At 42.6% G+C, this 21518-nt stretch overlaps 1 protein-coding gene across 6 annotated transcripts in view; it reads right to left on the bottom strand.

The window, feature by feature from the left end:
• Fam193a (family with sequence similarity 193 member A) overlaps window positions 1-21518 on the bottom strand; it is a 148401-nt gene that overhangs the window by 40270 nt on the left and 86613 nt on the right. For all 6 annotated transcript variants that reach the window (XR_013092156.1, XR_013092157.1, XM_076864561.1 and 3 more), the window contains 7 exons: window positions 18321-18468; window positions 10843-10920; window positions 9556-9668; window positions 9180-9422; window positions 7364-7517; window positions 7071-7250; window positions 280-531 (listed from right to left, as the gene is read on the bottom strand). Coding sequence is in view for 4 of the 6 variants with exons in the window: in XM_076864561.1 (XP_076720676.1) it covers window positions 280-531; window positions 7071-7250; window positions 7364-7517; window positions 9180-9422; window positions 9556-9668; window positions 10843-10920; window positions 18321-18468 (1168 nt within the window). In the remaining 2 variants the exon portion in view is untranslated. The remainder of the gene's footprint in view (window positions 1-279; window positions 532-7070; window positions 7251-7363; window positions 7518-9179; window positions 9423-9555; window positions 9669-10842; window positions 10921-18320; window positions 18469-21518) is intronic.

Below are 21518 nucleotides of genomic sequence, written 5' to 3'. Positions count from 1 at the left end.
TGAAGTGCACCAAGTTTAACTGGGTAGCAGCAGTAGCATCTATGTTCTAATTAACTTTGAATGCATAAATCATGACCTTCATGATTGTTTTTAACAATGTGGAGGTTCAAAATTACAACCACTTGAGAGATCACAGTAAAAGCAGGCATTCACAGACCTTCCTATCAAGAGGGCAAACACTGTTCTGTACAAGCTGTCAGTTTTAAACACTGTTTAAATAAGCAATCCTGCAAGATCTTATAGGTGAGTGAGCTTTCAGGGCCTTCTGGTCCAGCTTACCTTACTGTGTGGGAAAGGGGGTGCTGTATACAAGGTCGGGTGGATGAGAGGGCGAGGCAGGTGTGGAACAGTGTGCAGAGGCACATGTCCATGGATGTGGGGGTACAGATGTAGTGCAGGGGGTGTAGGCTTCTCTGGGCTCAGGAACTGATGGCCAGGAGGAAGGGCTCCAGCAGTCACTGCTGACCCTGTCAGCCCAGAGGCTTCTTGTTTACAAACATGACATTCACAAGTGTTCGGAGCTTGTTCAGCCTAAAAGGAAAGAAACAAAGAACTTGTTTAATGTGAAACAAACAATAATACGAATTAGGGGCTGGGGCTGTAGCTCAGTGGTAGAGTGCTTGCCTAGCATGTGTGAGGCACTCGGTTTGATCTTCAGCACCACATAAAAATAAAACAAAGGCATTCTGTCCATCTACAATTACAAAAAAAAAATTTAAAAATTAGTATGAATAAGTTAAGGTCAGTCACATTCTGCCAAGCAGTTATGAAGCAAATAAGAAGGCAAGAATGAGGCCTGTCCTGACACTCTTGAGTTGCCCATGCTCCCCACCCTGCGCTTGAGGGGGAAGAAGGAACCCCAGGGACTGGGACATCAGAAGTGGCGAAGAGGGGACAGGTGCTCCTCATTCCCAGGTGGTGGTATGCTGAGGTAACAGCTACCAATCTATGTCCTGTGCCTGACTGCAGAGATCAAGGACCTGACAAAGATGTCACTTTGCAAGAGGGAACTGGGAACAAGAACTGAACGCTAGGTGACTCTGCTCCAATGGGTTCCTACTGCTCAATTGGTGGTTGTACAGAAATCTTCACATGGAAGCCAAGGGGCAGGATTCTGGCAAAGGTGGATTGAAGGGCTAACAACTCAGCTTCCTTCTGAGCACAAATGACAAAGGCAGCCATTCTAAAGCTCTAGAAATGAGCCAAAGCAGAATATCGTGAACTGTTTCTTCTTGTAAGATAGCTGCAACTTGAGTGAAGAACAGGAGTCTGGATTTCTTTCCTGGGGCCTTTCCCTCTTTCCACCCCAGCTTCTGAGCAGTAACCAGAGGTATCATCAGAGCAGCTGCTGGAGAAAACCTGCCTTGCTGCTAAAGAGGGCAACTCCATGACAAGTAGAGGTGAACCAACAGAAGTGGCAGACTCAGTGGGGAATGGGCAGGGAAGTTTATAGCCCTGATAGCTTGGGGCTGGTGTCCTGGGGTGAGTGGTAGATGAGACAAAAACCTATTAGGGAGACTCTAAAAATGAGAGAGCTTGGGAAGGCTCCTCAGGCTGCCCACACTTGCTAGCTACCAGAAGACCCCAGAGCTGGCTGGGGTGCAGATACTGTTCCCCACCTATATACAGATGCTCTGACACACGTTGAGACCCTGGGTGTTAAAGGTCTATAGGTGAACTTGCCCAAATCATTAGCTGATCCAACAAGCTAAGCAACCAAAGGCAAGACCTTTATCAGACAAGCTAAAAAACGAAAACAGAGTAAAAACATGAGCTGATGCATGAGCTGCTGCATATGGGGGAAACCGATTCTGCAAGGGAAGTCTAGGTAAGCACTAAAACATACAGAAGCAAGAACCTCACTGAACAGTCACTCAAAGGGAAAGTCAGAGTTGTTACATTTTTTTAAAGACCAGTTTTCAACCAAAAACGATGAGACATGCAAAGAAAAAGAAAAGTGTGAGCCACACTTTTGCAGGAAAAGGACAGCGAATCACTAGAAATTGGTTCTCCTGAGTAGCTCTACATACTGGATTAGCAGAAAAAGATGCAAAACTGCAGCTACAACATGTTTAGAGATGTAAGGCAAGTAGGATAACTGAGATCAAACATACAGGGGATTATAATAAAGTAACTATAAAGAAAATAAAATATGAATTCTAAAAGCAGGTTTAAGATAGCAGAGTTGGCTGGGGATGTATCTCAGTTGGTAGAGTGCTTGTCTCACATGCCCAAGGCCCTGGGTTCAATCCCCAGCACCCCTCCCCCCATACACACACACAGCGGAGAAAGAATCTGTGAATCCAATTAGGGGAACAGAAATTATCCATATGAAGACAAACAGAAACGAGAGTAAAGATGGGCTGGGGTTGTGGCTCAGTGGTTTGCCTAGTATGTGTGAGGCACTGGGTTAGATTCTCAGAACTGCATATAAATAAAAAATAAAGGTCCACTGACAACTAAAAAAATATTTAAAAAGAAAACAGAGAGAGAGAGAGAGAGAGAGAGAGAGAGAGAGAGAGAGAGAGAGAGTAAAGGAAAACATAGACAGAAATCTTTGGGGAGAGCAGCAAACACACCGGCATGTATGCAAAGAAGTCCCAGGGACAGGAGCGGGAAGGGTCTCTGAGAGAAAAACTTAAAAGAAACAATGTCTGAAACTCTTACTTTTCAAATGGGATGAAAACCATTAATCTACAGATCTAAGAAATACAAGGAAGCTGAACATGGATTAAAAGAGATGTACATAACCACCTTGGAAGCTCCTGCAGTCCCGCCTCCATAAAGAAACACAGGCCTGTGTGGAGGACTGACTGTCCAGCAGCTACACCCCTCTGTGTGGGATTCTGATGGTGGGGGAGGATGTGAGGTACAGGCAAGGGGCGTAGAGTTCTCTGCACCTTCTATTGAACTTTGCTGTGAACTTAAAACTATTCTAAAAAATAAGAAGAAAAGAAAGACATTTATATGTAAAAACTGAGAAAATTCAGTGCTAGCAAACTGGTCCTACATGAAATACTAAAGGATGTATTTCAGCTGAAATTGTAGTGGCACCCTGTCCTTAACAAAAAATCTTAACTAAGCTTCTCAAGAAATTTTCACCATAATTGATTTTAAGACTATAAGCAAAAGAGTCTCTACAAAAAGTTCAATGTAGTTAAACTTCCTATTTTCCTGTTGCTCTATTTTACTTGGCCACTGGCCAGAAAGAAATCAGCACTCCAGGTGCTCAATGCCCTTTCACTTGTTTTTCACAAACATGTTTCCAGTATAATAATTTGTAGAAGTATGTTTGCAAATGCAAAATGTTATAAAAAAGACAAATCTTCTAACAAGGCCTCTGGCCTTGAGCTGGAGTTTCATAGAGAAGTTACCTATTGGGCTCCATGGTAACAGCTGGCAGGGGAGGGAAAAAAGGGGAGAAGAAGCTCCCCCCTTCTCAAGAGCTGTACTTGAAGGGTTAACTTGCCCAGAACAGTGAAAGAAAAAGCTGCTTTTATGTGAACTTCTGCAGACTGTGAACTTTTGAGCCCCTTCCCTTACATGCTGGGTATAAAATTCTGAAACTACCTGAACTCGAGGTTCAGGGGATTGATTGATTACAGCAAAAGTTTTGCCCTCTGAACCTGGTTGCAGCCAAATAAAACTGTTTCCTGCTATCTTTGGTGCCTTACCTCGTCTGTCCCTAGAACAAAATGAAATAATACAAATCCCCCCCCCACACACACACACACAAAAAAGAATGCCAGAAGAGCAAGCTGGCAAATGGAAAATATCATGTTATCTTTTGTCTTTGCTTATAATTTATCTAAAATTATGAAATTTTAAAAAAGCAATAATTTTAATATGCTGGGTTTATAACATATAAATATAATACACAGAATAATAATTTGAAGGAAGAAGAAGAAAATAGAGCTGTATTAGAGAAATGTTTATCTATGTTACTGGAATTAAATCAATATTAACCTGGAGTAGATTGTAATAAATTAAGATGCATATTGTAATGCTTAAAGCAGCAACTTGAAAATGACTAAAAAAAAAAAAAATCATTAAAGAATTAATGGCAGGACTAGGGCTATAGCTCAGTGGTAGAGCACCTGTCTAGCACATGTGAAGCACTGGGTTCAATCCTTAGCACACATAAAAAAATAAATAAAGGTATTATGTCCATCTACAACTTAAAAACAAAACAGAATTAATGGCAAAAGCCAGGTATGGTGGCACAGCCATGTTAATCCTGGCAACTTGGGAGACTGAGACAGGAAGATTACAAATTCAAGGCCAGCCTGGACAGCTTGCAAAAGTCTGTCTCAAAATAAAAAATAAAAAGAGCTGAGAATATAGCTCAGTGGTAGAGTGCTCCTTGGTTCAATTCCCCAGTACCATTAAAAAAAAAAAAAAAAATAGTGGCAATTAAATGGTATTAATGGTCACTAAAAATTTTGTTTAATGTCTGAAAAGGCAGAGGTTGATAGAATAAAAATACAAGGTCCAACAAGAAGATCTGAAAGCAAATTTGGATTTGAAGACACAAAGAAGCTGAAAAATATAAGGAAAAAAAGTATAATGTACATACAATAACCCAAGAAGCTAAACTGGCTTCATTAATATCAGATATAACGTACTTTAAAGTAAGAAGTATCAATAGAGAAATATCTCATCATGACAAAGGGGTCAATGTACTAGGGAGTTACAATGACATGTACACACATTCAACATCATTCCCAAATGTAGAAATCAAAAGTTGGCAAATGTCTTTAAAATGATTCCCTCAGAAACGGGAAGAACTAGAGAGAAATCAGTGAGGAATCACATCCTATCTGCATACCCATGTCCTTCCAGAATCCATGGGGAACTAATCTCTAAAGGTGATCTCAGGAGTCAGGTTAGTGCATCTCTCCCAGAGGCCCTGGCTGATTGGCCTCCAACCCCCACCTGCCGATTATACCAAGATTGCTATCTGTGAGAAAGCAGGTCTGCCACGCTAAAGAGCGAACCCTACTATAACTCCAAACTCACCTTAAGCAACTGTCACGTGTGGTACACATGTAAGGACAAACAGAGACCAAATGAAGAAAATGAATCTTAAACCCTTGCATTTACGGCCCATCAATTTTCAAAAAATCATCAAAGCGCTTCCACAGGGGCAAGGCCAGTCTGACAGAGAGCACCAGATAATTGGATGTCCATATACTTAAAAACACAGATGCAAACTTTAACCTTACACCATAAGCAAACTCTTAGTCAAATGAATCACAGCATCTAAATAAGTTACAAATCTTCTAGAAGAAAACAGTTTTGTGTTAGGCCAAGTTTTCTTAGACAATGTATCAAAGGGATGGTTCAGAAAAGAAAAAAACTAATAAATTGGAATGAATTAAACCCAAAGCTTCTGCTTTACAAAAGACACTATTAAAACTGGGTTGGGGTTGCAGTTCAGTGGCAGAACGCTTGCCTATCATGTGCGAGGCCCTGGGTTCGATCCTCAGCATCACATAAAAATAAAATAAAGGTATTGTGTCCAGCTAAAAATAAACACAACAATAATAAATATTTTAAAAAAAACACAAAATAAAGAGACACATTATAGACCATGAGGAAACAGTGCAAATCATATATCTGATGAAGGATATATATCCAATATGTAAAGAAATCTTGTAACTCAGTAATAGGACAGAAAAGGAAACAAATAGCCCTTAAATATAGGAAAGGAGGTTTACCTATTAAAGGGAAGTAAAAACTGAAACCCCACGGGTTACCATTTCCCTATATCAGACTGGCAACAATCCAACAAAACTGTGGGGTCACTCTTTTTTGGAGTCTGGGTGGTCACCGTGGCCTTACCCAACCCCACTCACTGATGTTCTTACCCACAGTTCACTGCTGGACTAGTCCTAGAGCTGTATCTGCTTATGTACACAACGTCAGATGTACAAGGTTACTCACTGAATAGTTTGCAATGGTCAAAGAGGGGATGAACAGCACAAGTGCCCATCAACAGAGAACTAAAAAGGAAAAACAGAAACTACAGCATGTTCACATTATGAAAAAGAGTGAGGCCAGCAGAAGGGAATGAGAAAGTACGCTCTGCAGAGACATAATCTGTCAGGATGCACTGTCAGGCAAACAGGTACAGAACTGTGTGTGTGTTATTAGACAGCCTTTCTCACAAAAAAGGGGAAGAATGAATATTGTACATGCACATAATAAACAGATAAAACCGATCATCTACTGGGACTAGGGACTTGGTATGCAAATGTGACAGAATGGGTGGGGAAGAAGGTAAGGGCCAGATTTCTTAATGTATATACCTTTAACATTGTCTTTTATTTGAATTATATATATTTATATCACCTATCAAAATGAATTTATTAGCTAAGCACAGTGATGCACACTTGTAATCTCAGTGTCTCAGGAGGTTAAGGCAGGAGAATTTCAAGTTCCAAGTCAGCCTGGTAAACTCACTGAGGCTCTAAGCAACTTGGTGAGGCCCCATCTCAAAAAAAGAACTGGGGGGCTGGGATTGTAGCTCAGTAGTAGAGCGCTTGCCTGGCACACGTGAGACCCTGGGTTCGCTCCCCAGCACCACATAAAAATAAATAAAAATAAAGATATTGAGTCTATCTACAACTTAAAAAAAAAAATAGCCTCTCCTTGCTTCTATATAGAAAAAAAAAGGAAATGAACATGAAGCATTACAAAATGAAGAAGATGATTAGATTTAAGCAAAGGAAACAAAATTAAAATAGGAATTGGGGGCTGGGGTCATGGCTCAGGGGTAGAGTGCTCACCTAGCACGTGTGGGGCCCTGGGTTCGATCCTCAGCACCACATAAGAATGAAATAAAGATAATGTGTCCAACTACAACTAAAAAATAATAAATATTTTTTAAAAATATTTTTAAAAATTATGAATTGTCTGTTTTACAAGTGTGTCTTGATTCTCTCTGATTCTGAGCAACAGAAATAACTTGAAATGGAATACTTTCACAGTTAATAATGCCCATGTTTGGGAAAAATATACACTGAGACTCTCATGACAAAAAGAAAATCTGAAACATGAAACCCTACCTGCTGGGCTGGGTAAGAAGGGGGTGGAGTGTCCACTTTACTTTCCTCTGTCCTGGGGCTCCCGTTTCCCAGGGCCCCATCTTCCTTTGGAGCTCCTGGAGGCTCCCCACTGCTTTCACCATCCACTTCTTCATCGTCAGCTTCTGAAGAGCTACTACTGGTGCTGCTCACCTGTGGGGACTTAAAACGCAGCCTTTTGTAACTTACACTTTTCAAAGCAGAATAATGTAAAAATTAAACTTAGGCCACCATATTATGCCACCTATTGTGGCTACAAGTAACCACGCTCATACCTCATCTTTCAGGGCCATGTTTTCCCCACCACCATTCAGTTCGCTGTGGATCCCATTCATGTTGGCCACCACTTCGGTATCGTCGTAGTTACTCAATGGATAAATATCAGCAAACTTGGCTGACAATGGTGCAACGTCCTCATCATCACTACAACTGAGACAACAGACAAGGTCAAAGGCAGCTCCTGTACTGCAGAGGAGGATAAAGGAGCCACCTGCTGTGCACAGAAGCCTTCTTTAGATCACTGCTTGTGTTCAGAGTCCTGTAAAGCATCACTCACTACCAATACCTCCTGGTCACCTGAATATGAGAGGAGAGACCTAGAAGATCAGCATTTTTACTACCTGGAAGAATGGAAAAGGAAAACCTCCAAAAGCAGAAATATTAAGGAAATCACAAACATTTAATCAGACTAATGAATATTACATTTATTATGTGACTTGAGATGTCCTGCTACAAAACTATTCCTTCTACCACTCCCAAACCCAGACACAATTGTTTTATTTAAAATTAAAGGGGTACATTCAGATGCAGTGGTGTATACCTATAATCCCACCTACTTGGGAGGCTGACATTGGAGGATTTTAAGATCAGGGCCAACACAAGACAACTTAGAACCTGCCTCAAAATAAAACAAAAAAGGGCTTTGGGGGGGGGGGCAGTGCTGGGGTTGTGGCTCAGTGGTAGAGCACTCGCCTAGCACGTGCGAGGTGCTGGGTTCGATCCTCAGCACCACATAAAAATAAATAAATAAAAATAAAGGTATTGTGTCCAACTACAACTAAAAACAAAAGGAAAAAGAAAAAAGGAAAGGGTTGGGGGTATAACTCAGTGGTAAAGCACCTCTGAGTTCACCAGTACCACCAAGGGGGAGAGAGAGAGAGAGAGAGAGAGAGAGAGAAATGAGGGGGAGGGGGATGGAGAGAGAGAGGGGGAGGGGGCATGCGCACGCACACACAGAGGAAGGAAGGAAAGGAAGAAAGAAAAAGAATTATTTGGGGCTTGAGAACGAGTCCATACTGAGAACTGAAAGACTCTAAAGGAAAGGATTCTCATTTATTATGTGACTTGAGATGCCCTTCTCAGTTTCCTTGAGAAATCCAGAGAGAGGAGATAAAGGTATGACCCCAATCAGAGAAATCTGAGGAAGGCTGAACAGCCGAGGTCAGGGGCAATAATCCCTGGCACTGGAATCTCTGCAGGGCTCACAATGGCTGCATGCTCTATGATGTACATGCAATGGAAGTCTAGGTCTACTCAAGTAATTACCACCCGTCCATAAGCCCTCACAAATGACAGTGTCACAACTCTGAAGGAATCTGGGACCAGCCAACCACAAAGTGAACAGGCAAGAGCAGCAGGGCAGCCTCGCCAATATGAAAGGAACACCTAGTTATGTGGGAACACAGAAGACAAACTTTCCATCGCTTGCTAAAGCGATCATTTGAACTCTTAGCAAGACATGAGGCAAGCATGAACGCTGGGCTGACAATGAGGCGAGTGAACGGCAGCTGACCGCCCTCCGGGGGCACAAGGAGAAGGGGTCAGAGCCAAGGAGACACTTCCCTGCATACCAACATGTTTTTCATGTTTTTTACTGTACTGGCACTTGTTAATTTAACATTTTTTTTCAGGTAATAAAATAAGTGTCAAACTTTGAATTGACTGATTTCATGTTTTAAAGGTTGCTTAAAACAATGCAAGGTCTTTTTCATGAAAAGCATTATGATGATGTTCATACTTCTGTAGACATCACTGTTTCTTGCGATTGAATTCTTAAAATTTCTGAATCTTTATTACACAGTTACAACTTACAAAGTTGGTGCAGAGCCATTGTCTGTGAGGATGAGTCTGGGATGTTGCTGAACTGTGATGGGAGAGCTGGAGCCTGACCCTGAGCTTGCTGAGGACACACTAGGTGGGCGCATCTCAGAGAGATAGTCGGGAGCAGAATCCACTTGGAGTGGTAGCTGGTGAATGTGGATGTCATCAGTGACGGGGGTGTCCATGATACCACAAGTGAGGATGTGTGAGAGGCTGCAGTCATCACAAGCACATCTGATCGGGAATTAAGGACAGTTACCAAGAGAGCCAACACAGAAGGTCATCATGTTCTCTGAAGGTCGGTTCCAGACCTCCACCTGGTTCAAGGAGGGCTGCAGGCTGCTGCACCCATGACAGCCCAGCTCACCTTCTCCTGTAGTTGCAGTTGGGGCAGTCAGGCATGCTCAGTCGTGATGACAACATGTGCCTCATGGTATCTGTGAAGTTGTTCTCGCCAGTAACCGCTTTCTTATTGGTTAACTAGAGGAAATTATCAAACAATTACTTAATTTCACAGAAACCTTTCTCCATTTCATGGATCACATTTTCTAGTAATTATGATAATATGTAGAAATCAATTTGGTCAGCTTCCTCAGGTGGGCAGGACCAGGATACAGGAGCGTCAGACCTGGAGCTGAGCTGCACAAGGGCCCAGGTACCAAGAACCTCCTAAATATTTTGGTCTTCAGCAAGCACACTGTCACGTGCCCTCATAACAGACATCCAGAAGGCAGGCTACTGCAGATACCCAACCTTTACCCTCTATCTGTCAAGTACTCTGTATCTCCTGGGAACCAGGAAGGCAGCCATAGAAAGAGAGGCTCGTATGTGGTGTTGGAGGAAGAGGCTTGGACCTGGAAGCTTCCTTCCAATTGACTAGGAAGCAGTTGAGTATCAAAGGAGAAGGAGTTCTGGACCAGCTTTGGCAAATGGACAGGTGATGGCTAGAAGGCCATTTAATACACAGAATAGGGGGCACGGGGCAGGGAACTAAAGGAAAGGCCAAGGGCATTAAGCTCATAAAGGAGACTAAGAAAACAGTCCAGGAAGTAGGAATAGTTGATGTGGCCATATGAATGAGATTAGGGAAAGAAGTTTCAAAAGCAGAGGGATCCGAGGCCAATCACAGGAAGGTCAATTGCAAGCTCTCCAAAGACCTCATCAGCAGAGGGTGCAGGGCAAGCCTGCTAGAGGAGGCTCCACCAGGGTGAGGAGGGAGCGGGCAGACTACAGATGGTCTGGCTCCTGGCATTGCCAGGGAAAGCTGGGCTGAATCCCTGAGATTTCAGAAATGGCCTTAGCCTGCAGCATGTCACCCCTTCATGTGTGATCTGGAGATAGCAACAACTGCCTCACAGGTACTCATGGGGACTCAGGGCAATGTCATCTGTAAAATTCCTAGGGCTGCTGTGTACCAATATCAGTCACTCGATGAGCACTGGCTTTCCTTAAAGAGTAATCAGAATATAGGAAATAGGCAAATAAAATTGGTTTACCTTGAGGCTAAAACCACTGTTTAACACTGGCAGATGTTGCCCATGTGGTCCTCAAATGGTGTCCTGTTGCAACAGAGCAGCTAATGTGCAAAATGCCACTCACTCTATAAAGAGGATTTCCTACTTCCTTTAATTGCCTCTCATATGGACAAACTTACCTGTTCTTCAATGAATCGCCTTTGTTTAAATATCTCCCAGTCTTCCGTTAACATGCGCTGTTTGGTTTTCATTGTCATCTAGAAAGCAGATGTTAAAAAACAAAACAAACAAACAAACAAACAAAAAACACCTTGGTACCAGCAGCAATTACACAGGGTATTTTCAAGGGAAGATTTTTTTTCAAATGATATATACAAGATGTAAAGAAAACAGATACAATACTACAAATATATTATCAAGGCAGCCCATTTCAGCATCTTACTCAACTTAATCAAAATCGCCACAAGTGCATGTGTGTGTGTGTGTGTGTGTGTGTGTGGTGCTAGGGACTGAATTCAGGGCCTTGTGTATACAAGGCAAGCACTCTACCAACTGAGCTATATCCCTAGTCCCACAAGTGCTCTTTTTACAAGAGGCACAGTTCCCCAGAGCCTCCCACTGCAGAGGGCAGACCATTTCCTACCTGAAAGGAGAAGTGCTCTCTCCCTGAGCCTGCCTAGGTGTAAGCACACATGGTGGATATGAGAACCACAGCACTTCTGAGCTGGCCCACTCCATCACTCCCATGAATTCCCCAGCCTGGAGACAAGTACTCAAGACTCTTCATCTAAACAATGTGTATAACTTTCTACACAAAAATCAATAGGTAAAATGCAATGTGATTCAAGAAGAAGAAAACCTGAAATAGACTAATAGTAGATCTATACTTGTTCTTCCCCTCTGCAAACATGAATCAGGCCCCAAAGTTTTATGGTAAGTTCTATCACATCCTTCATGGAATAGAAAATTTAAACTATTCCTGCAAACTGAAAAAATACAGTTTCTCAAATTGTTCCATAAAGCTATCATGATCTTCTCACAAAACAGACAAGGTGTCAAAAACTAAAACTCAACTCCATAACACCTCAGAATATAAATAAAAAGTCCTAAATAAAACATCAGCAAGTTAAGTCTAACAGTGAAGAATATCATGATCTAATAAGGATTAATCTCAAGGATGCCAAGAATGCCTCAAAATTAGGAAACCTAATCTCTTAAAACTCATACAAAAATAGGAAAACTATAAAATCAAATTTGACATGTATTACTCTTTTTCTTTTAAAATAACCCAAGTAAATAAAGTGAACTTCTTGAATTTGCTAGTGAGTACCAAAAAAGTCTGAATGGCAAACAGTGCTTCATCATGAGACATTCAAAACCCCCACACAAGGACTGGCCAAGGGTGCCTCTGCCAGTATACTCACTCACCCTGCTCTGAAGGTTCTAATAGAAGCCAAAAAGAAGTTCAAATGCAAGAAAGAATGAGATAGAACTATCATTATTTGAAGATGATATCATGATCTCCCAGAAAATTCAAAGCAACTGACTCAAAAACTACTGAAGCTACTGAGGGACTTTGTTAAGACGAACGGTGCCCCTAACTCTGCCTTCCCGTTCATCACCAAGAACACATTAGAAAGCATACTCACAAAACAGGACCCAAAACTAAGAAACTCCATGGCATAAACTTGGTAAGAAATGCACAGACTATGCAGGATAGAAAAAAAGACCTAAAAATAAGGAGAGATCAGATTCTTAGATGGAAGGATTTAATATCAAGGGCCAACCCTTCCTTTTCAACATATATGCCTGCAGTTTTTAAAAAAGGCATTAAAAAAAAAAACCTTTATTTTGTTTATTTCGTTTTTTATGTGGTGCTAGGGATCATACCCAGTGGCTCACATGTGCTAGGTAAACGCTCTACCACTGAGCCACAACCCCATCCCAGAAAGGCATTTTTCTTGGAGAGTATGCATTACTATTGCAAGTTTGAAAAATGATATTAGAAAGCTAAAAATTAGGAAAGGTGATCATATGTATACATATTTTATTCATTCTTTTTAGATATACATGACAGTAGAGTGTTTTTTGACATTACACATACTTGGAGTACAACTTATTCTAGTTAGGATCCCACTCTTGAGGTTGTATATGATGTGGAGTTTCACTGGTGATGTATTCATATATAAAGATAGGAAAGTATGTAATTAGTTCAGAATTCAAGAGTTATCTGGCACACAGAAGAATCTGCTTCATGAGACTTCTGTTTAGACTGAAGTTTGCTGTGCTTGTAGTAGATCAGGAGCCAAGAGGTAAGATGGGGCTGGGACAGGGAGGTCAGCTGGGGGTCTCCATTTGCCACTCCATTTTATTGGTAAACAACATCAATAAAAACCCACTCTTTGGTCCTCTCCTCACATTCTCTAGTCAAAATTAGTTGGGGGGAAAACTTGGGTAACTGCAGTGTTATGTATATATGTATCAAACAAAGAAAACATGAATTTTAAAAAGCAAAATAACATTTCAAAGCTGTCAATTGCCCCTTGCATTCTGTTTCTTTGTGAATAAAGACTGGATTATTTTCCAAGTGCTCTACATTTTGAAATCTTTGGATTAGTATAAAATTTCTAAAATGCTTACTGATGAGAAGTAACTAATCTCCATTTCAAGGGCTTTAAATTAAATGACAGATTTAAATGGTTCCATAGGGGACTGCAGTAACACAGTCACTAGATAGGACACCTGGGGCCATCGTGAGGCAGACGGGCAGGAAAAATTTCCCCATCCCTGCAACCATCAGTGTTCAGAAGAAAACATGACTCTGATGATACTTTGATTTTGAACTTCTGGGTCTGGGCTTCCAGAACTGTGACAAAATACATTTCTATTATTTTAAGTCACCTCCCTCATTCTGCAATGACTCCATGGATGCTACTAAAAGTGGCTCAATTTCTCAAATTTGTATTATAACGTCTTGATTTCTCATGGTTTTTGGTAGAGAGTGAAAAACAGGAATGTATCTTCTGGCTGCTTTAGTGGAGACAATGTTCTTTCTTTGTAAAAAAGATAGGACAGAGGGGAATGGTGGCAGACAACTGTAATCCTAGTGGCTCAGGAGGCTGAGGCAGGAAGATGACAAGTTCAAAGCCAGGCTCAGCAACTTAGCGAGACCCTGTCTCAAAATAAAAAATAAAGGACTGGGAATGTGGCTCAAGCGGTAGCGCACTCGCCTGGCATGCGTGCAGTCCAGGTTCGATCCTCAGCACCACATACAAAAACAAAGATGTTGTGTCCGCCGAAAACTAGAAAAAAATAAATATTAAAATTCTCTCTCTCTAAAAATGAATAAATAAAATAAAAAGGGCTGGAGATGTGGCTCAATGGTTAAGCACCCCTGGGCTCAATCCTTGGTACAAAAAAAAAGAAATTTAAAGAACTAAATTCAATACCAGCTTTACTTTTTTTTTTAGTTTTTCAGTGGACACAAGATCTTTTATTTTACATTTATGTGGTGCTGAGAATTGAACCCAGTGTCCCGTGCATGCCAGGCCAGCACTCTACCACTGAGCCACAACCCCAGCCCCATCAGCTTTACTTTTTAAGGGATACTGTATTTTTCTCCCAAGAGAAAGCATTGCTATTTTTACATACATTTCCATTTTCACTAGAACAGCAATGTATATTATGTTAATGAATGAAACCAATTGCAGGCAACAAACAATTCTAGGAATTATTACTCTTAAAGTATTCTTCAATCATAGCAAAAAAGAAACTTCCCCCTTCCTGAGAGTTACCCTGGGTCTTTTTCCTGTTCAGGCCTGGTCCAACAGGAGAAATAAATCTACCACACCCATCCAATGTATACCAGGGGACAGGATGTGGACCATTCTTCCTGGAGCCCTAAGCCTGCCTGGCTGGGCCCTTGGGGAGCCTCCTGCCACCCACAGCTGTGGTAACTATGTCTAGAGCCCAAGAGCAGTGAAGGTGTGATCCACACAGAGCCTGGCACCATACTCTTCTCTAATCTGAATTACTATTTAATTATTCCATTTCCTGAAATCGCCTAATGGTTATTTACCACTGCATAAGCTTATATAGATATAACATGAGGGAAACCAACTCTAGTGAATAGCAGGAGAAATGTCAAATGTGTGGAGAGAGGGAGGCAGCAGTCCCACTCAGAGAAGCTCCCAGACTCAGGAGTCTTGAGAAGCCAGCCTCCCCATTTCTATACCAGTATAGGCACTTCCCACATACCTGGGGGTCTCCATTTGCCACTCAAGCCTAGCAGACAGTGCCTCCCCAGAAAGTGTTCTGCAAAGCCCTGATGAGCACTGAGCAGCAGGCACAGAGATTATCATCCCCACTGTCAGGAATAGGTGTGTTCCTTGATTTACATCTCAGAATGGAGGGGACCTGAAGGTCTTCTAGTCCAACCAGGCCTGAAATCTCTGCCAACTCACTTCTGCACATTCCCTATGCCAAGAATCATAGCATCTCCACACCAGGGTGCAGGGCAGAGATGAAACAGCTTCTCAGTTACTGCAATGACTACTACAGCACTGAAATGGGCCCTGAGACATTTATCTCTAGGCCAACAGCAAATGCCAGCTGGTACCATCTGGGCGCACTTTGGCAGCTGTCCTGCAGTGAGCTAACCGTCTACATGTAGAAGGCTCCAAAGGTGCTGCATGTGGCCAGCTGCAGTCCAGAGTATCCACAGCAACATGCCTCCCTTTTACCCCAATACATGAACCTTGTCAAAGATAAAATGAGGACACTGCAGGCCATGGTCCTTGGAAAAGACAAGAGAGGTCCTGAGTTTATTTCATAACATCATCGCACTGGAGGGTTCCTTGACCTCACACAGTATGACTTTCTTATAACTGAAGCTGTCAGGACAGAGACTTGGTAGGTAATATTATTTCATAATTTCACTTCCTGAGAGACCTATGGATTCAGGGCCCTTCCAAGCACCTCTCACAAGTAGCTCCTTTGGTAGCCTTGAGGCCCTTGTCGTCTGCAGTGGCCCTTTCCTGGGTCCACGAGCCCCAGTGCTCCTCTCTCTGTTACCAGCTGCAATAGCCCTGCTTCCTGCATCTCACTCCCTCTCCAGCTCCTCATCAGTTTCCTTCCACCATTCCCTTGAGCCCCAATGATAAGATCTACCCATAGTTTGAATCTTAGATATTCCGTAAACATTCATCTGTTAAAGGCTTGTTTGTCAGCCTGTAGCACCAGTGGAAGGTGACAAAACCTTGAGGAGGTGGGGGCTAATGGGAAAAGTTAGATCATAGGGATACATTCTCCTCGAAGGGGATACTGGGACCACAGCCCCTTCTCTTCTCTCTTTGCTTCCTGGCTGCCATGACTGTGCCTCTGCAGGCTCAAAGCAACAGGGTCAACCGACCATAAACTACACCCTCTGAAACCATGAGCCACAAATTTTTCATCCTTATGAGTTAATTATTCCAAGCACTTTGTCATAATAACAGAAAGCTGACTCAAATCTAGACCCTCCCCCCGGGTTTTCCTTTACATAATACTGATGATCTGACACCCCAGTAAACCAGAGTTTCACTGCTTCTCTCTTAACTTGTTACCCTCCACAAACTACTATGCACAGCTATCCTGGGGTATTCTCTGTAGGTGACCCTTAAGCAGCTTACCACAATGCAATTCACTACACAAGGGACTACTTCTCGCAGTTTGTTTTTTTTTTTCCCCAAAACAAAGCAAGATCCCAGCAGCTCCAGAGACTAAGGAAGGAAGATTGGGAGTTCAAAGCCAGCTCAGCAAAAGTGAGGGCACTAAACAACTCATTGAGACCCTGTCTCTAAATACAAAATAGGACGAGGGATGTGGCTCAGTGGTCAAGTCCCCCTGAGTTCAATCCCCAATACTCACTCCCCCCCCCCCCAAAAAAAAGCACAAAAAATTTATTTGGAATTAATGGAACACAAAACTGAAGGGAAACAGTTTAAGCAGAGCTCATGAGGCAGATCCAGAATTGTAGCCTGCTGTCAATTTTCATGGTCCTGCACAGAACCCATGTCAAGTAGATCCCCCAGGGAACAGTGACCTCTGTGCAAGGATCCCTCTGCACTGCCACAGCTCAAGAGCCTGATACAGCTGACCTCCCTGTCCCAGCCCCATTTTACCTCCTGGCTCCTGATCTACTACAAGCCACAGCAAACTCCAGTCTAAACAGAAGTCTCATGAAGCAGACTCTTCTGTGTGCCGACAGCAGAGGGAAAGCAGCTAGCTCTCCATATCCTCTCTGCTGTTCCTTTCATGTGAATAGCTGCTGGCTACCTGAATGCTCAGGCCTGGTGGCTGAGGCTGCAGAGAGAATGCTGCAGCTCTACTCATGATCTGTTTGTCTGGCCCTCCTCGCCCAGGCAAGCCACAGGCAGAGCTTCATGACTACCTGACCTGCTCCAGCATCAGCCCAACTGACACTGTCGAAGTGGCTTGGGAACAGGCCTACACCAACAGCAGCCTGAAGTAAGACAACACTGCTCAGTGACAAGGCACAACTAGAGAGCAAGTCTTTGCACAACCAGACAAAAACATGATTCAGGGTCACATCCATGCTGAAGAAAACTCAAAGCAACAATGGTTCTCCCAAATTCTGCCAGTGACCACAGGACAATAGGGAGAAAGCTGTAGGAGCTGATTAGCCCCACTGCCCTGCCTCTCTATTGTGCATGCAGTGCTCAGGGTGAAGCCCACTGCAGTGATGAAGGTGAAGGGCAGAACAACAATGAGCAAGAGACTAAGCAATGGCAGTAAGGCAACTGCCACATAAAGCAAGGCCTGAGCTCCCCAAACAGTGAGATGGCTTACAAGAGAAGTGAGCACATACCAGTGCCCTCCTCCTTCCTTATAGCTGCTTAATGCTCAGATAGGGACAAAAGCTAACAAAGGGCTTGGTCGGCTTCTAGGTGGCACTAACAATCCTGGTTTAGACTTGGAACCAGTACACACCTGAATCCAGAACCACAGCTCTATTTTTCCACGAATAGTCTGAAAAGCATTATACGGAGCTCTGTCGTTTTTCCTTTTTACTCCTCTATACCAATGACCTTTGAAATAAGACCACTTTGACTTCCTTGCCTGATTCTACTAGAGGTTCTAGAAAGTTAGGAGGCCGGGGTTGGACAGGAGGGGAAAACATCTCAAAGACTTGCTCAGAGTCTGTCCCCTCCTGAGGGGCTCTGGCCACATAGTGCAATGTCCCTGCACGTCCATCTCCAGCAGGCATGGCCTGCCTCCCAGCTCTCCTCCAGCTTCCTTAACACTTTCATGTGTGTCTGTGTTCCCTTTCTGGATGGTTCAGGATGAATGAAGAGTAGGCTCTGAATACCACAGTGTTCAGTAAAAGCTTCTGGAATTACAAGGTCTGGTGGCTTCCTAAAGTCTCCATGATTCCTGCATGAGCACAGACTATGTAAGGGATGGTGTACACACCCTGGCTGAGGTGGACCTGACCAACTGCCACCACCACATCACCAGTACAGCTCTGCTAGGAAAACTATCTGCTGCAGTGAGGTGTCCCAGGGCCTCTGCCAGGAAGCCATGCTCCTCCACTGTAGAGAGCCCCTTGGCACACACCCTGTCAATGCACAGGCTATGCCTCTGGCACAGTGCTCACCTGCTCGTCCACATAGGCATCAATCCTCTTCTGGCACTCCAGCCACTGCTCCGCGACTCTGCGCAGCTCCTCCTCAGAGCGCTGGAACCTCTGCAGTAAGGTGCTGTATGTGTCTTCATTGCAGGTGTCATGTGTGGTGGTCCCCAGCCTAGGAGGGAGGAGGCCTTGTGACAAGAGAGCCTCAAGACTCCAGCTGAGAAGCAGAGGTGTACCTGCCACGACAGTCTACCTAGGTCGTCTCAAAAACACAGTAATGCCACTACATACCACAGCAGGGCTGCAGTGAGGGCCCAATAGGTCACAGATGCAAGGTACCCAATAAAACCTCACATAAAGGAGATACTCAAAGAAAGAAGAGCTCCTAAGAAAAGAAATTAGTAGGGAATAATGCCATCCCCAAAAGACCACGGCTATGGTTCAATTTGCTGCACATGGGGTCATGAACTATTTTTTTTCTATTGAAATACAGACCCAGAGAAAACAGAACATTTACTGAGAGAAAAAAATTTATACTTGCTTTTCAAATAAAGCAAAACAGAAAATCAGATTCAAATGAAGAGATACAGCTACACTGTGTTAAGAACAATGGTAAGATGGGAAATGAAGGACACACAGGCAGACTGGAGAAAAAATATGCAGATTTCAAAAAAAGAGGACATGAAGCAAGATAGTGGTTTGGGAGAGAGAAGATGGCAGCTCAAGGGGTGGTGTGGAGCTACATAGAGATTCTCACCGGAAAAATTCATTTCCTTAATATGTAAGTACACCAACATGTCAGCCCATTTTAGCTGGAATACAGAGTTCTCAACACTGATTATTCAGAATCAAAGACTCAAGCTGGGAAGCAGAGGTATGCCTGCTTTACATTTATACCAGAAACATTTATATCAGAAACACAAAGAGCGCCAGGCGCAGTATAATCCCAGCAGCTCAGGAGGCTGAGCAAGGAAGATCACGAGTTCAAAGCCAGCCTCAGCAAAAGCAAGGCACGAAGCAACTCAGCGAGACCCTGTCTCTAGATAAAATACAAAACAGGACTGGGGATGTGGCTCAGTGGTTGAGTGCCCCTGGGTTTAATCCTTGGTACACTCCCTGTCCTGAAAAGAAAAGAAACACAAAGACTTAATTAAGTGCAAGGGTAGACATATAAGCACTGTTGATATTAAAAAAAACTGGGAGTTAGCCACAGAGAACCATAAAATAATTATGGGATGTCTAGGTAAAGGGATATAAGACAAAACTGTAAAATTTGTAGTTATCTATTCATCCACACATACACACATATACATGTATGTTTTAAAATGAAAATACACCTAGATACAATTACAGCATGCTTAAAAATGTGCATGTGTGGGCTGAACACGTAGCTGAGAGGTGAAGTTCTTGACTAACAGGAGTGAGGCTCTGGGTTTCATCCCCAGTAATGAAAAAAAATTATGTGGGGCTGAGGCTATGATTCAGTGGCAGAGCCCTTGCCTAGCATGTGTGAGGCACTGGGTTGAATCCTTAGCACCACATAAAAATAAACAAAATAAAAGGCATGCTGGCCATCTACAACTACAAAAAAATAAACAAATATAAAAACAAACAAACAAATGTATGTGGCAGGACACAGGAAAAATGTGTAAGAAACATCAAAGTGATTACAGTGCTTTTTTTCTTCATGATTTTATATATTTTCAGGATTTTATCTATGGTAACAATCTAATAATTTTATAATAAAAATAAAATCACTAGGCTCTGTGGCACTTGCCTGTCTAAAGGCTAATTAGATAATTAGATTAATTAGGATAGTTACCAAATTTGAAGAGAGCCTGGGCAAACACAGTGAGACCCTGTCTCAAAATAAAAAGAAAGAAAGGCTGGGGGAATAGCTCAGTGGTAGAGTGCCTCTAGGTTCCATCCCTAGTACTGGAAAAAATAAAATAAAATAAAGCCATTTTAAATTAAAATCTTGTCACAGGTAGAAATAAACAGAAACAACTCACTCTTTTCCTTTTATCTGGGAGGTCCATGGGGAAATACTGCATAGAGAGGGAATCTGCAACCAAACCCTACCTACACACATGGATGACAGCCATGAAGAAGCATGCAGAAGTTGTTAGGGAACAACGCAGGAAACAGAATACTGATGCACACAGGGATTGAGCAGTGCAAGCATCAAGTCTCCTAAGACTCTCCCTCTCAGGAAAAACAGCTCCTGAAGATATGGCTCTAGTGACACCATCTTTCTCTTCTGGGTTCTATACCAATGCCTAGCATGACCCCAGACCTCAAGAACACAGCCTTGCCTCTTGCCACGCTGTGGCTGTGAAATAAAGATCTTCTGCAGACTTTGGTGGCTACCAGCCTTGCTCCTCTCATGAATGACTTCCACTCTTCACACAAAGCTCATTTTATGTGTAATTCCATCTGGCCCCCCATTCCACCTGCTCCTACCAGAAGTAAGCACACATCTCTTCCAATTTATAGGACACTGATTATTTTGAGCCACAGGAGGGCAGAGGAGACAGGGGTCCTGGAGATTTCTTTGCTGGTATAATGTGAGAGCTCCATAAGTGTGTTCATGCAGGACCCAGATTATGGCACCTCTATCTTTTCAAAGGACCCACAGTTCTTTAACAGGTAAGTTGTCAGGAAAAAGAGGGTACTGCTACAGATTAAGACTTTCAAAAGACAAAGGGGGAAAAGGATAGAATGTGAGTTACTGTTTGGTGGTTACAGAGTTTCTGTTTCAGGTGATGAGACAAAGTTTTGGAAATATGTAGCAGTGATGGCTGTAAATAAATGCTAAATAACCATACACTTAAAATGGCTAAATTGGGAGATTTTATATAAGATATATTTTATCAAATTTAAATTAAAAACTATGCAATATGCTAACAGCTACTGAATTGTATATTTTAATTGGTAAATTGCACAATATGCACGTGTCTCAATAGAGCTATTTACATAAAAGAAAAATAACTTTCTTAAACTATATCAAATTCATTTGGATGAGGACACCTTTGGGTAGACAATTCATGTTTAAAAACAAAACAAAACAAAAAGCCAGGTGAGATTAAGAAAGGAAAAACACACTTGGCTATCAAGAGGAGAATGGCTACAGTGACAATTCTGGGCAAAGAAACTGATGTGGAGGGGCAGACATGGACAGCTGCTCTAGACACCTGCCTTTCAGCAGTTAATTAAACTCAG

The sequence above is a fragment of the Callospermophilus lateralis genome, chromosome 8 (genome assembly GCF_048772815.1).
Source record: "Callospermophilus lateralis isolate mCalLat2 chromosome 8, mCalLat2.hap1, whole genome shotgun sequence".
NCBI classification, from domain to species: Eukaryota; Metazoa; Chordata; class Mammalia; order Rodentia; family Sciuridae; genus Callospermophilus; species Callospermophilus lateralis.
This window is presented reverse-complemented; position numbering and strand designations above follow the sequence as displayed.